Source organism: Callorhinus ursinus, unplaced genomic scaffold (assembly GCF_003265705.2).
Source record: "Callorhinus ursinus isolate GAN/ISIS: 27379988/994484 unplaced genomic scaffold, GSC_fseal_2.0 scaffold2, whole genome shotgun sequence".
In the NCBI taxonomy this organism is placed as follows: domain Eukaryota; kingdom Metazoa; phylum Chordata; class Mammalia; order Carnivora; family Otariidae; genus Callorhinus; species Callorhinus ursinus.
In genome coordinates, this window is record NW_027397064.1 from 28,984,381 (window position 1) to 28,999,876 (window position 15,496).

General features: G+C 39.7%; 1 protein-coding gene across 9 annotated transcripts in view; it reads right to left on the minus strand.

The window, feature by feature from the left end:
- Positions 1-15,496, minus strand: part of PARD3B (par-3 family cell polarity regulator beta) — a 1,017,627-nt gene that overhangs the window by 447,624 nt on the left and 554,507 nt on the right. For all 9 annotated transcript variants that reach the window (XM_073879629.1, XM_073879634.1, XM_025892834.2 and 6 more), the window contains 4 exons: positions 11,540-11,665; positions 8,808-9,166; positions 5,930-6,069; positions 4,675-4,803 (listed from right to left, as the gene is read on the minus strand). In XM_073879629.1, coding sequence (XP_073735730.1) covers positions 4,675-4,803; positions 5,930-6,069; positions 8,808-9,166; positions 11,540-11,665 — 754 coding nt within the window. The remainder of the gene's footprint in view (positions 1-4,674; positions 4,804-5,929; positions 6,070-8,807; positions 9,167-11,539; positions 11,666-15,496) is intronic.

Genomic DNA, 15,496 nt, shown 5'->3' on the forward strand with positions numbered 1-15,496 from the left:
ATTTAACTGTCGGAAACCAGGCAGAGCAGTGCCATTCAGAGAGGATCCAGCTCCTGAAACAGCAAGGCTTGAGAGAAGGGAGAGGACAGTTTCTCAGAACAGGAAAACAATAAACACTGTTTGTTTTCTTCAAAGGAGATAGAACAAGACAAAAGCAGGAAGTGGTGTCCTTCCTTCATCCTGCCAGATTTTCAATGGAAGTTGAGTGTGTGCCCCAGTCACGATAAGGTAGGAGAGACCAAAGTGGTGACACCTTCATTTTTTTTGAAAGAAAAATACAGAGATGCGTCACATAGCATACTGTTCTTTTTCTGTTCTTTCAAATAGTCCCGTGCATGTCACCCTATGAAGTGATTCACAGTGAAACAGTGCTGTGCGTGCCAAACGTGACCTCTCTTTAAACTTCCTGTATGGTCCTTGCCACTTAGCACTCAAGGAAGGCATTTGGGCTGGACAAAGAAGACTATTCCATATTTCTTCAAAACAAGGATTCCAGGTCTACATTAATTCGGTGCTTGTAATCCTCAAAGGCCTTGCTTTGCTGTGGTTACAAAGAATATTCCACATATTTAGATAATTAGAAGTCAAATGTTTTTTAAAGAGTCTAGACTGTTTGCCAGAGAATTCTAGGAGAAGGGATACTAACCACATGACTTCCAAATTTGGTATAAAACTAAAAACAATGAGAACAAATAATTTATTGGCACTCATAATCTCACAGTTGCCCAATTAATTTAATATGCTCCCTGGGGGGCTTGGCCTATGATGTCACTTTTTGGGATAGAAACCAAATTTCACTAAATTCTACTAAATGAGAGTGAACTAATACATATAGGCTGCCTGACTTACGGATTTAGTTTCAAACCAAAAAAAAAATTTTCTCTATTTTGTAATTCAGTATTTTGGATACCAGTATGTATTTTAAAATAATAATTAAAAAATGGTCAAAATAATGGTTAGTCAGTCCCAGGCAAGCCTGAATAGATCTATTTTCCCCACAAGGTATCTAAAGTTTAGTATTGTGCTTTTATTGTATTTAATACTACAGAAGTGGCAAGGTACTAGAATGATTATAGCTGACATATATTGAGAACTTATAATTGGCCAGGAACTATGCCAAGAGCTTTGCATATATGATCTCTTTTAATCTTCCAAACAATCTTATGATAAAGATGAGTCAAATGAGCCTTAGAATGATTTTGTGAGCTGCTCTAGATCACACAGAAACATTGTGTGATGCGGAACTTCCAGAGTTGAACTCCAGAGATAATGCACAAAGCGTTAAGAAACTGATGCCTCCAGTTCCTGAGCAATGCAGGACCATTAACAGGTTACTTCACCACACTGAACCTCTTTACTCATCTGCAAATTAGATTTGGACATACTGATTCTTTCAGCTCCCTTTGAAAATTCTATTTTTACATTCATTAACTTCCAGCTGCAACTGTCTGTGATTGAGAATGCATTCAGAATTTCAACCAGGGTAAAGTCACATCCCTCTCCCCCTTACCTGGGAGCAGGGCGGGGGGAGCTTCTAGAACGAAGGAATAGCTGTGAAGTTAAGAATTCTAGAAGACACAGACACACACACACACACACACAAATTCTAGAAGACACAGGGAAAGGGGTAAAAGGAACTATTAGATGGGAAACTGAGGCCTCATGAGGGTATATGAGTTCTCAGCTGGAGCTCTGTTATTAGGTTCTTTTGTTGGCTAGAATGTTCCTTTCTCTTCCTTTTTTTTTTTTTTTAAGATTTTACTTATTTATTTGAGAGAGAGAGAAGAGCACTCATACAAGCCGGGGTGAGGGGGGGTGGGCACAGGGAGAAGAGAAACAAACTTCCTGCTGAGCAGGGAGCCCCCCATAGCAGCTCAATCCCAGGACCCTGGGATCATGACCTGAGCTGAAGGGAGACGCTTAACTGATTGAGCCACCCAGGTGCCCATAGAATGTTTCTCTTTCTAGGCAGGGTTTCACTCATTCCAGGACCATAGTTCAACAGAATACACAGTCAAAACTTCTTTCCTTATTCTTAATCTCAGGAAACAAACTGAGGGTTGCTGGAGTGGTGGGGGGTGGGAGGGATGGGTGATAGACATTGGGGAGGGTATGTGCTATGCGAGCGCTGTGAATTGTGTAAGACTGTTGAATCATAGACCTGTACCTCTGAAACAAATAATGTATGTTGAAAAAAAAGAAGATAGTAGGAAGGGAAAAATGAAGGGGGGGAAATTGGAGGGGGAGACGAACCATGAGAGACTATGGACTCAGAAACAAACTGAGGGTTCTAGAGGGGAGGGGGGTGGGGGGATGGGTTAGCCTGGTGATGGGTATTAAAGAGGGCACGTATTGAATGGAGCACTGGGTGTTATATGCAAACAATGAATTATGGAACACTACACCAGAAACTAATAATGTAATGTATGGTGATTAACATAACGTAATAAAATAAAATTAAAAACAAAAAACTTCTTTCCTTGTTCTCCTATCCCTGACACAAGCACATAGTCCCACCAAAGTTTTCTAAGAGTTTTATCTTTAGCAACCAAAAAGTTGGATAAGAAGTGAAGGTCTTCCTGTCATATGTACATGCTGCCTCTTTCTAATTGTTTCTTCTCACTGTGACCCCTGTAGAGAAAGACCAAGGTGTTTGGATAAATAAAGGATTAAAAGAAAAATCCATCTGCATTTTAGGAAAAAAATCTGGACTCTAAGTTTCTGCAGCATTTCTTTTTAGGAAGAGTAAGGAGCTTAAGTGAGGAAATGAGAAGGATATTCAAGATTCTGCCTTCCAAAATGGCTGGCAATGGAGGAGTCAAGAAGAGGAAAGCAGGCGAGGAGTATAGTCTTTACGGCTCATACCACCTAATCTTCTTCCCTTCACTGTTTTACTGCAGATCTTCCCAGAGCATTCAATAGGGCAAGGGGAAAAATGGACAAGATGATGGGAAGGAGAAGGAAGGACGAGAAACATGGTGGGAAGGGGGTCCTTTGGTCAGTACTAAGGAGCATTAATAAATGAGAGAGGTGTTTCAGGAAGGTGTATATTCAAACATGAATATAAGCATAGATAACAGAATATTAGGCTTACAGTAGGTATCTTAGAATTTATCTACCCTTATCACCGTATCAATGGGAGAATTTTTTCTAGAGCATCTCTGACAGATGGTGAGTTTGGCTCTGTTCCAACACTCTAAGTTGCCCGTTTTCTTCTTGGACAGCTCCAACAGTTAGAAACTATTGTAACTTGTAACATTATCACTTCCAAATATTTGTTCTGGTACCAGCTCAAGGAGGGCAGGAAATGAGTCTTAATTATTTTTGTATCCCCACAACCTCCAACTTAGTGCACAGCATGTATTTAGTAAATTGTTAGTCAGATTAATACATAAGTACGCTAGTGGATAGAAACTACCTGAAGAAATATATTAAGTCTACTTTTTTGATCCATACAAAAACTCCTATGTACTTGATAGCAATAAAAATGTGTCCTAAACTTTCTCTTTTTCAAGCTAACTACAGTCAGTTTTCTCAACTAACCCTCACTAGTTCTGATGATCTAACTCTGGGAACCTACCTTATTACCTATATGTAGCTTTGTCATTTCTTATATAGATTCAAAAGAAATAAAATTTTTAAAAAGGGGTAATTAAAAATCCTTTTTGTTATTAGCCATAAAGTCCTTTGAATTTTTCTATAGCCTTTTTAAATACATGTCAATAATAAAATAATAGGCGTTCATTATTTTAAAAATGAGAAAATTAAAATGTCTCATAATCCCAACCTTCTGGGTGCATCTCCTGCCGGTTCTTTGTTTTTTTTTCTTTTTATTAAGATATTTTAATGTAATCTGATCATGCTGCCTATATCATTTTATAAACTACTTTTTTTCTTAATGCTCTATGAACGTTTTCTCATGTTATTATCAGTTCATCCCCAAGACCATTTTAAGTAACTATTACATTTCATTGGAGAGCTATCTAGTTACTTATCTAACCAATACTTCACAGTCGTACAGCGTCCAATAGATCACTAAAATAAATAGGACCTGAGGAAAAAAAAATCAATGTACATGAATTTTTTCCACATCTTTGATGATCAGTTTAGGACAGATTACTAGAAGTATAGTTAGTAGGTCAAAGAACATACATTTTCACAAGACTTTCGAAACTCTCTTCCTCAGGGTACGGTTCCCGGCCCTCATGACTAGGTTAAATGCCCTTGTGACATGTTCCTATAGCACCCTGCAGTTCTTTTTCATCACCTTCATCACCATTTTGAAGACTTGGTTATATTTTATTTCCTTTTAGACTGCAAACTGCATTAAGGTGGTGAACGACCATTTTTGCTGACTGTGTTTTGCATAAAGCTAACATATAGCATAACACTCAAAGTATATTTTATTTAGTTGAATATTGTTAAATTGCTTCCTTAAAAGGGTGCTTGAATTTGTATCCCAGAAGCACTGTTGGCATATGTCCAACTCGCTGCATTGATACTGTAAAGCCATGACACCCCCAAATGGGACCAAACAAAACCTCTTAGTGTGATTCAGTTCTTGTTACAAATGAAACCTGTGACTTAGAACTCATCTCTCAGCCACTATGAATTTACTGAGTATATTAAAAACTCTGCATTGAAGATTCAGTGAGACTGTGACCTGAACATTACCAGCTCTCGGGGAAGAAAAGTTCCTTCTTGACGGGCGATGACCAGTGATGCGGTCTCTCCTTGCTTGGTGCTCCTCAGCATGGCCACAAGCTCTTCCTGAGTTCGCCCAGTGACATCTCTGCCATTTACCTAATGGATGCCATCATATGAACAGATTATAACACTCCCCATCTTCTTTCTATGCTAGATGATTTCTGAAAGTAAGTAGCAAGTGGGCTCCTACAATGAATAAAGCTCTGAAAAGATGAAAACTGAACACATGGACCCAAACCAACTATGTTCAAAGGACCAGTACTACACTGGCCATCGTTATTATGGTGCTAGATCATTTCAGATCGTCAGTAATAAGTATAAGCAGTTTCTCCTAAGATATCATATTCTTATGAGGGGGACATCAAACTGACAGCAGAAAATAATTCCTTAAAAAGAAGTGGATTTCAGATGCTGACCTGGAAACATTTTCTGCCTAATACAAAAAACAAAAAATGGACCATAATCACACGGCAAATTCCTTTGGCAGCCAAAGTCTTTTGTTATAATTTAACAGTGTTCTTCATGTTTAGAAAGTTATAGTCTCCTGGTTAACATAGATTATTAGAAATTATAATTTAGAGCTATATTAGTCATTTGATACATCTTCTTTCAAAATCTAGAATTATATAAAAATGTATAGTGTTACTTCCATGCCATGAAAAAGTTAAATTGTACCAGCCAGTTTCAGTGAGGAAGATTTCTTGAAAGGTAAGTTGATAATATATATTTAGCCAAGAAGACAATGCTACCAAACAAAAATACATGGGGGGGGGGGGAGCCTCTCGCTTTGGGTAGTTCCAAATACTTCTTTATAGGTACAGATCAACCGGAGACAGGCTGGCCCAGCCCTACGAGAAGTTTAAAGAAACTGTTACCAGAGTTTGGCTATCAATCTGAAATTCTTAGCCCTAACTGCATTTATGATGACTTCCTAGATTTGATTCAAATTCCACAGGGACCCTAAGATGTGGAAGTAAGGCAGAGAAGATAGGGAAAAGTTTACAGTGTTACTTGTCCTTATATTGCTGGCCTTATGGGGAACTTAGAAGTTAGGCTTCCCGTTAACTGTTGTTGTTGTTTTTTTTTTTTTTTTTTTACAATTAAAGTCCTTATCTTGTCTACAAGTGATAATTTTCAATATATTATGTTCAAAATATAAATATTAACATATTTATTTAAGCCCCAAGGCTATTTTATTGAGGATATTAATTCCAATTCTTACCTCCAAAATTCTGTCCCCTGATTGTAGGCGGCCATCTTTTATTGCTGCTCCCTTTGGTAAAATGTTTTTTACAAAAATGGGACCAGGCCCGTGTATGGAAGAGTCTCTGGTAACCACAGTGAAACCCAGTCCTTCAGGGCCTAGTGTGTAAGACCAGGAAAATGCATGGTCACCTTAAGTAGAAACCTTATAGTCGAGTCTACCTAATTTAGACTAATGTAGAATAAGTAAAATATTTACATTCCAGCAAATGTTTTAAATTCACTTCAGTTGTTCTGGTTGCAAATACAGATTATAGTTCCTGACAGGCCATGATGGTTTCAAAGTGAATTTAGGGCCCAATGCAGATGTGTAACACTTTCGTTTATTGAGGCCCCAGAAGAAATGCCACATGTTATCCATAAACTCAGGAGATTGATTTCTCGGTAAACCATGAGCAGCCGAAGGCCACCTGACATGAGTTTTGTCAGGCACTCACTCAGCTAGCCACCCTGCAGCTCCCCCGACCTGGGCCTCAATTCCTCCTGTGCTACATCCCCTCGCTCCCTCCCTCACTTTTGCTGTCCCATTCTCTTGCATCTCAATCTCTCTCTCTCTCCGAGGATGTGGTTTTCACTTTATCTGAAGGTATGCTCAAAGATCTCTGCCCTAAAGCATCCTTACTTCAATCTTACTTCTTCAGTCTTCCACCACCAATGACCTACCCATGACCACATCCACTAATTTTTCCTCTTCTGATCTGTCCCTTTCACTAGCTTGACACTTCTCACCAATTGTTCTCTTGAAATTAATGGCCCCTTCTTTGGTTTTCATGCCTTTATTTTCTGATTATTTTCTTACCTCTCTGATCACATCATGTCTACCACTCTTCTCTTACTGTTCTCCCACATGAACAAAGATATTCCCCAAGGATCTGCCTTAGAACAATTTGTTCTCTAGATTCTCTGCCTTGGCCAGCTCCTGGCTCCAACTGCCATCTTCCTATGGATGACACCTAAATCTCTTTGGCCCTAATCTCTCTGGTGTTAGCTTCTTCGTTAGGACCATGCACACACTTTTACCAGCATTTCAAACTTCACTATGAATCTCCTTCTCCAATTCAGATCCTGGTCTTTTCACATATACTCATCTACAAAAAATTCTAATTTTTAGTAATGGTATCTCCATTGAACGAGCCACCTGCATCTCCTCTCTCTCTCTCCCCTCCTATATCTAGTCAGCAGGCAAGGCATACATATTATATTTAGACAGGATGCAACATATCCTTTACTGATCCTTTGTTGTTTGATCTCTTCTTTGGTATACCTTTTTGCTGTCAGAATAATCTTCCCGAAGTACAGCTGTGATGGCATATTCTTTATTTTTGCATTCAAGGCTTTCTGATGGATTCTTTTTTTTTTTTTAAGATTTATTTATTTATTTTGAGAGAGAGAGGTGGGGAGGGGCAGCGGGAGAGGGAGAGAGAGAATCCCAAGCAAACTCCCCGCTGAGCGAGGAGTCCGATGCGAGGTTTCACCCCACAACCCCAAGACCATGACCTGAGCTGAAATCAAGAGTCAGACACCCAAACAACTGAGCCACCCAGGCTGCCCCCTTTCTGATGCATTCTTAAGGTTACCTTCTGTGTCTGATTTATCTATCCTCAAAGCACTCAACCCCAAGTCTTATAGGTAGCTGGATAATTTGTACAAAAAACATAACTGATACATTTACATAAAAAGCCTAGGGGTGCCTGGATGGCTCAGTTGGTTAGGTGAGCTCAGGTCATGATCTCAGGGACCTGGGATCGAGCCCCACATCAGGCTCCGTGCTCAGTGGGGAGTCTGCTTATGGATTCTCTCTCTCTCTCTCTCTGCCCCTCCCCCTGCTTGTGCACGAACATGAGCATGCTCACTCACTCTCTCAAATAAATAAATAAATCTTTCAAAAGAAAAAAAAAGCCTAATTTTTAAGCACACAGGCAAATTTGTGTCTCCTAGTCAGTACAGAATTCTTAAGGGGGAGAAAACTCTGACCAGAGGATCTTTCAGAATAACCACTATACTCTAATTAAAGGTGCACGTTATTTGTTTTTTATATATGTTCATAACTATTTTAAAACTACCTTGTGATCATTAAATTCTGTATTAATTCAGACAAAAATTTAAGTCTTGAAGATCACATCAGAGTGCAGAAGGTTGAAGTGGGGGAAGGGATTACCAGGAGGTTACAAATAAACAAAAGCACAGAAGTACACGAAGGCTTATGTATATATAATGTTGCATAAAAATGCATGTACACACATGTCCTAGTCTCATTGATCTGGGTTTGAAATGTATAGAAAATTGGAAAAGATGAAGACAAGGTTATACATGCTTTTGCAATTAAGTATGTTTTGAAAAATTGCTTGTAATGCTGAATTAGTGAAATTTCAATTATATAATTATATATAATAATTATCAATTATAATTATCACATGTTTGCTTTTTGAGGACTAAATGTTTTGCCGGTTTAAAACTGGCTTAGAGAACTAGAAACAAATATGTGCTTTTTAGACTTGACCTAAGGGTGCTACAAAAATCACTAATTTTCCTCAAAATAGGGTTCAGATGAATTTCAGTGCTTCTTTAGTACTGTGTTTCTCTCAAGTTTGTAACGGTTCTTTCCATTTCCCAACATGTCTTTATCATTTTTTTTTTGTTTCAAATAATCTATACTCTCCAGAAGAAAAGAATAAGAAAGCAGTACAATTTCAAGAGAGTTAAGTTACCTACTTAAATCTATTCTTTGATACAATTAAGTGAAGGGAGAATTAACGAAATTAGCCTTAATGTGTTTCTCTTAACCAATTTTACATGTTACAATAATAGAATGCTATTAAGCATAATTTAATAATTACCTTTCTTTAGGTCAATCTTAATTTTCTTTGCATTCTTCTTGCTGCCAAACCCCATGAGAGGGGAGAGTGAGGGAGAGGATGCCTTTCTACCCAGTCTTGGTACCCGGGGGCTCTTGCTTTGTTGCAGAGAGGTCAATGCATCCTCTTCAGGACTACCTGTTCCTGTGAGATTTATGGTTTTTATTCCTGATATTCCGTGGACAGGAGGCGGCAGCTTTGTTCTCAAAATGCCATCGTTGTTACCAAAAATGTTAAGTGGTCCAATGACTGATTTTTCATACTGTTCACGGTTTTGAGGTGGAAGCACATGGAGGAGCACACTGGGAGATTTCATCGCCTGACGGAAGACATCTTGAGCCCTTCAAAGAGAGTTAGTAAATATGTAACAATAACACGTTCTAGCACGCCACTAAAGCGCCCTGCATCGTGGCAACAGGAACAGCACAGTAGCATAAGCATGGGGAAAACTGTCACTGTTACCACCAGGATGACTGCAAACTAGATACTAATTACCACTTATGACTTGCCCACCAGGCGCCCTGACACTGGGCTCCACATGCATTAATAACTCGCACAATTCTCTCCTTGAATCTTTTTAACAACTTCCTCAATCTTCTCATTTCGTTTTAGGTCAGGACAATTCACTCTTCTTTTGCAAAACGAGGAAACTGAAGCTCAGAGTGATTAGCTAACTCTTCCAATGACCCACAGTTTTTTAAGTATTTCTAAATCTGAAAATCCATCCAGAAGCCATTACTAAAGTTAAGTATAAAAGCAAACTTTAATTTTGGATGGAAAAAATCCTTTTGTAGTGTTGATCAGAATATTAGTTAGTTCCCTTTTAGGGCTTTGTTCTAAAGTACAGGTCCTCTCTAAAATGCGTTGTATTCCAGCATTTCAATTCTGACACCAACATTTCCTCATGATGATATTTGGTGTATTGGCTGTGCCCAATGTCATAGTGAATTATCAATCCAATATATATACCCTCCCTTTATTCTATTATAGAGTACCTGTATTTTTTACTTTTTTGTCTTAGCACTTGGTCTTTTTCCTCAGATTTCCTATTACCATTTCTCTCCATCCTTACCCCTCATGACTATGGAAAACAACTACCTTTCCCAGCCTTTCCTGCCAATATTTACATAGAAGGGCTACAGGAAAGCTGGGAGCCAGAAAGTTCTTTCTTCTCCCATTTCTCCAAACTCAGAACCCCAGCAGCTATCTGGTGACCATGACACAACTTAAAGAGAGTAGCCACTTAGTAGGGATGGGAAGAGGGAAAGAGGGAAGACTCCCCGTTTGCTGATGCTTGTGGAGCTGCCACACCACCTTGGGACTGCCATCTCCACACTTATTTGTCCTTAGGGGGGAAAATACTAATCTTGTTTAAGGTACCTCTATTTTAGGTCTCTGTCAGTAGCAGCCACATCAAATAATAACGAATCATAATTCCAACAACTATCTGCCCCCCCCCCCCCCCCCCCCCCCCCCCCCGCCCCTAACTTTACTGAATGAACTGCTTACTCTCCATGTTGGTAGGGGAAGGGCAAGAAGATCCCACAGAGGCAGTCCAACTCCTCTGGTCAGTCCCCTGACTGGGAGTCAGTTTCTTCTTCTTTTTTTTAAAGATTTTATTTATTTATTTGACAGAGAGAGAGCACAGGTAGGCAGAGAGGCAGGCAGAGGGAGAGGGAGAAGCAGGAACTCTGCTGAGCAAGGAGCCCGATGCGGGGTTTAATCCCAGCACCCTGGGATCATGACCTGAGCCGAAGGCAGCTGCTTAACCGACTGAGCCCCCCAGGCGCCCCGGGAGTCAGTTTTTACTCCACACTGCCTTCAAACTGAATTTGTATGAGCCTCAGTTTCTACCTTGCATACCTATCAAGTCCTTGTAAAAAGTACAGTGGTATTATTATTTGAAGAAATAGACTTTTCAGTTTTCATTTCTTTCCACACTTAAGCAGCCAGTGCCCACAGCCCTTCTCACTCACAACCATTCACCCTCCCCCCCACACCCCCCAAAAACCAAACATACAAATATCGACAGAGAATGGTTACAGAGGAATATATATGATGCCTTGTTGGGTCAGAAACAAGAGAAGCTGTGGTCATTACTAAGGAGTCTTAATTAGCATTGATTCCCTTGTTCTAGAGCCCCACTGCAATGCCAACATACATTTAAAAAAATATGCATCAGACTGCTGCATACTCTAATTCTTAGCTATAAGAACCTATTCCCATAACATTTGCACATGCAGAAAAATGATTACTTGAGGGAGAATATTTTAATTTTTTTTATTTGTTTCTATTACTCAGTGAGTCCTCACAGGCATCTCTCACAGACATTTAGTTTAAGGAAGACCGCTGACACAAAGCTAGTTAATTAATATGCTGAACTAACAGACTGTGAAAAGAGTCGTTAAATACCAGTCTAACTGACCCACAGCCCAAGCAAAACAAACCCATCTACGGATGATCCAAACAGACAACCAGGCGGTAAGGCTTACTGTATTCTTCAGTTTCCTATTCTTGGGGTTGCCAGGGACATGTGCAGGCCACCTTTGCGGATGCTAACACCTAAGATGCCTTTGAAAATGGATGTCCTGGGGTCATTCAAAGGGGACTGACCAGATATTCTAACAACAATTTTGATCATCAAGAGCTTAGTAATGATTATAAGTATGCCAGAAATCAATACGGTAAATAAAACAATGAAAAAAAATGCTTACTGAGCAAAGGTTTTGTCTACAAGGTCCACGTTGTTGATTTTTACAATACATTCATTTTCATGAAATAGTCCCTCCCGCTTGGACCTGCTATTTTCTTCAATGCCGCGGATGAAGAGTCCTAGAATCCTAAATGCAAAATTTAGGTTGAAACAGAATTACTGAATAATAATATGCTAATTTTTTCTCTACTCGCAACTATTCAGAAATAAGTATTGGTTTCTATTTATGAAAGAAATTATGCTTTATATTCAGGCAACTGTTTGTTGTTTAAATCCTTAGTAAAAAAAAAAAAAAAAAATCCAGTGAAAGAGAAAAAGACCTTCAAGACAGACACACATAAACACCGACCCAGAGTACACTGAGCCAGGCCTCCATTGCCATGCCTGCAGTATTCTTGGAAAAGGCCACCACAGCTCAATGGAGTTGAGGACACAGAGGTGTCTGATTTGGAGAAGGGTGTCAGGCTGACTGTAATAGGTTTGAGTGGGTGCCGAGACAACTTGGAGCTTAATGATGGAAGAGGAGCAGACACTCACCAGAGTTTTTTGCAATCCTACTACCTGTTCCAGTAATTTGCACTTTAAGAAGCAAATACTTAAGCACAGATCATATCGCTCAGTTTAAAAGGCAGCTCCGTCCCATTTAGTTAGTGCCCCTGAATCAAGTACATGTGGGGCATTTCCAATGCTCAGGAGGGAGGAATGGGAGATCTGGGGAGAAAGTGGGATGTACACTGGATCCAAAGAATGAGTAGGATTTGGATAGGAGGAGAGAGAGAATATACACGGGGGCAGGCTGAACCCTGTGTGTTTGTGTGGGGACCTCACACTGGCTGGGGTAGCCAGAGCCATGCAGAGGGGCCTTGAACATGAGTTGCTGGACTTTATCTAATCAGACTAGAGCAGCACACCCACCACTCACTGCTTCTGAGGGAGACAGAGACATGATGCGGGCAGGGCATGGGGAAGACCTGTCTGCAATTTCAACCAGTAAGACTCAAGACTCAGAGAGGACAGTTGGAGGCTCCTGGTGCTTTGTGGCTGCCACTGAGAGTCAGGAGAGGGGGAGTTGAGAAAAAAGGCAGAAGAAAGAAGACTACAGCAATAATGAAATGCCTGGTGTGTGCATGTGATTCTGTTGCATTTTAGTAGTATTTACACCAAGAACTTTAGTAGTATCTATACCAAGAAATCAAACTTGTGTATATATATATATATATATATATATATTAAAGATTTTATTTATTTGACACAGAGAGAGAGAGAGAGAGAGAGCACAAGCAGGGGGAGTGGCAGAGGGAGAAGCAGGTTTCCTGCTGAGCAGGGAGCCCAACGTGGGGCTTGATCCCAGGACCCTGAGATCATGACCTGAGCCAAAGGCAGACGCTTAACTCACTGAGCCACCCAGGCGCACCCAAACTTGTATATATTTTAGCTATTTCTCATATGAGAGATTTCCCTTCTTCTTGTGGCTTGTCAGGGGTCCTAGCTATGCCCTCAGAATAAGACAGACAGATATGTCCTCTAGGAGGAATCTGCTGGGCGTGGGAGATACAGCTACCTCCTGCCCCTCAGCCTCTTATTTTTCTGCTTTGTCATTCTTTTTTGCATACAGGCCTCCTACACTATCACACAGCCCCTTCATATTAAATCTCTGATCTGAATAAAATAGAGCATTTTACAGGTGAATTACAGGGTCAGCCACGGAGAAAAGGCTGTCTCTAAAGAAAGTGGAGGAGAAAACTGTCTTCCTGTCTGGAGCAGCCACACAGTAGGGCCTCTGCCTCCAGGGCCCCTGTTCATCTAATGAGCCCCTGTCCTCAGAAGATGGCAAGAGGAGGGGCATCTGCGGTGGTCTTCAGGTCTCTGCTCCGATGAATACAGTGTGCTGATGCAGGAGAGAGTGAGTCACGCCCCCTGTGGTAGGGAAGGCTCAGGGTCAGAGGCACGAGCGTGTGGGGCAGTGTTCGGCTGCCTTGCCTATAAGAGGTTAGTAAATTGATCATATTCTGCGTGGAAGAGGAAAGGGGCCAAAGCTACTATTTGATAAAGGATCTGAGATTCAAATTAATATTTTTGAAATACTAATCCTACCTTAGTATAACGTAATATTAAAAATTGAGCTATTGGACATGCAAAAGAAGAAGAAGAAGAGGAGAAAGAAGAAGAAATAGAACAAAATAGTGTTTCTTTCCTAAATTAAACAACTCTCTAATAGTTCACATTTTGGTTTTTTTTTGTCATGGTGGATTCACAATAATATGATCCATTAGGAGGCTCACATGTGGTTATAAACTAGTTTATGTAAGTGATATTTTTTTAACAAGCATTCAAGTCTTCCTTTAATTTAATTCAGTACATCATCAGTCATGTAATGTTACTCCCTAGGATTTAATTTCACATTTTGGGAGATGAATTAATTCTTTCAGGCCACTGGGTTGCAATTTAGCTGGCATATTACAGCTGGAGTATGCTATGTGAACCTCACTGATCTAAATAACCTAACTTTCCATGAAAAATTTATTGACAGAATAAGCTCAACTGTAAAACCCGTGTGTCAGAGGTAATTTTGGTAAAATGTAAAACTGACTGATTTTATTAGTTTGGTCCCTGGCAACAAACCACTCCTGCCTTCTCTATTCCATAAAGAGGGATGGATTCCCTCCAGTTTGATTTCATCCAGACCAGTATGAGAAGGCTCAGAAAAGAATCTCTCATTTTCCTCTCTGCCCCCAAACTGGTGGGCTGTGGTAGTGGTCTCGTCTGGGACCAAGGCCCTAGGAGTTAAAGATTAATGCTGATGAGGAATTATAGGCTCAGAGGAACCAGTTAATTCGCATTAATGAGCAGTGATAAGAGAGACTGAAACCCACTGCCCCACAGAATTGCTTCTTTTTCTTCTAATAATCATGTAGACACTAACCCACCCACTCCTTGCCCCCTTCTGCTCTCCCATCACAGGCCTTGGCCATTCTACCAGCTTTGCATTTTTATCTAAACATTGCCTCTCCTTACATTACGTGTCATTCCTCACCCATCCCTTCCTTCTTCTCTGTCATATTTAGCTGTCTTTACTAGGAAACTAAGGTATATTATGCTATCTTTATTGAAAAACAGTCAGATTTCATGCTTTTAATTCTAAAACAAAAGTACCTTAATTTTTTTTTAAAGTCAATGAAATAAAATTGCTTTTTACTTGCAGGAACTCAGTTTTTTTGTATATTTGTTTTGTTTCTTATGTACAAGCCAAGGGGCCTCCATACAAGTGGCATTTAACACCCTATGCTGTCGTACCTAATGAATCTACTGAAGCCTTAACCAGTACAGCAGCCACTATATTGTACTCAGGGCATTCTGAGATTACATCTCCTATTCAACAACAGGTGTGGCAGTATTTCTCTAAAAAAAACCCATATATATATATACACACATATGTGTGTGTGTGTGTGTGTGTGTGTGTGTATAGATATATATATATATAAATTGGAGGCAAAGTCAATTACAGTAGTCTTAGTAAAGAATTAAATGTAAATTCTAATTTAAAATAATGACACAAACCAATAAATGGAAGGAAATTAAGAACTAAGTATACCACTATGACCTTAACTCACCCCCTCAAGCCCCTGTGCTCACACACTGAAACCATATGGTGTTATGAAGTCAGACACTTGTCTGACATGCTCTATACTCAGTTGCATCTAAACACATGGGTTGAGTTAAGTGTGCTGTTTCAGCCTGTACTCATTACTTCTTAACTTTTATTGGCTCATGTCTCCACTTCCATATTATTTTTATGTTTTTTAATTAAATTTCCTTTCTATAATACTAATGGAGAGCAAAAAAAATTATACAACTATTTCATCACGTTACTGAACAGCTGACCATGAACTTATAAAAGTTCATTTCTGAACCAGGCTTTTTTGTTTTAGCCATATTAATAATACTGAAAATTTACACA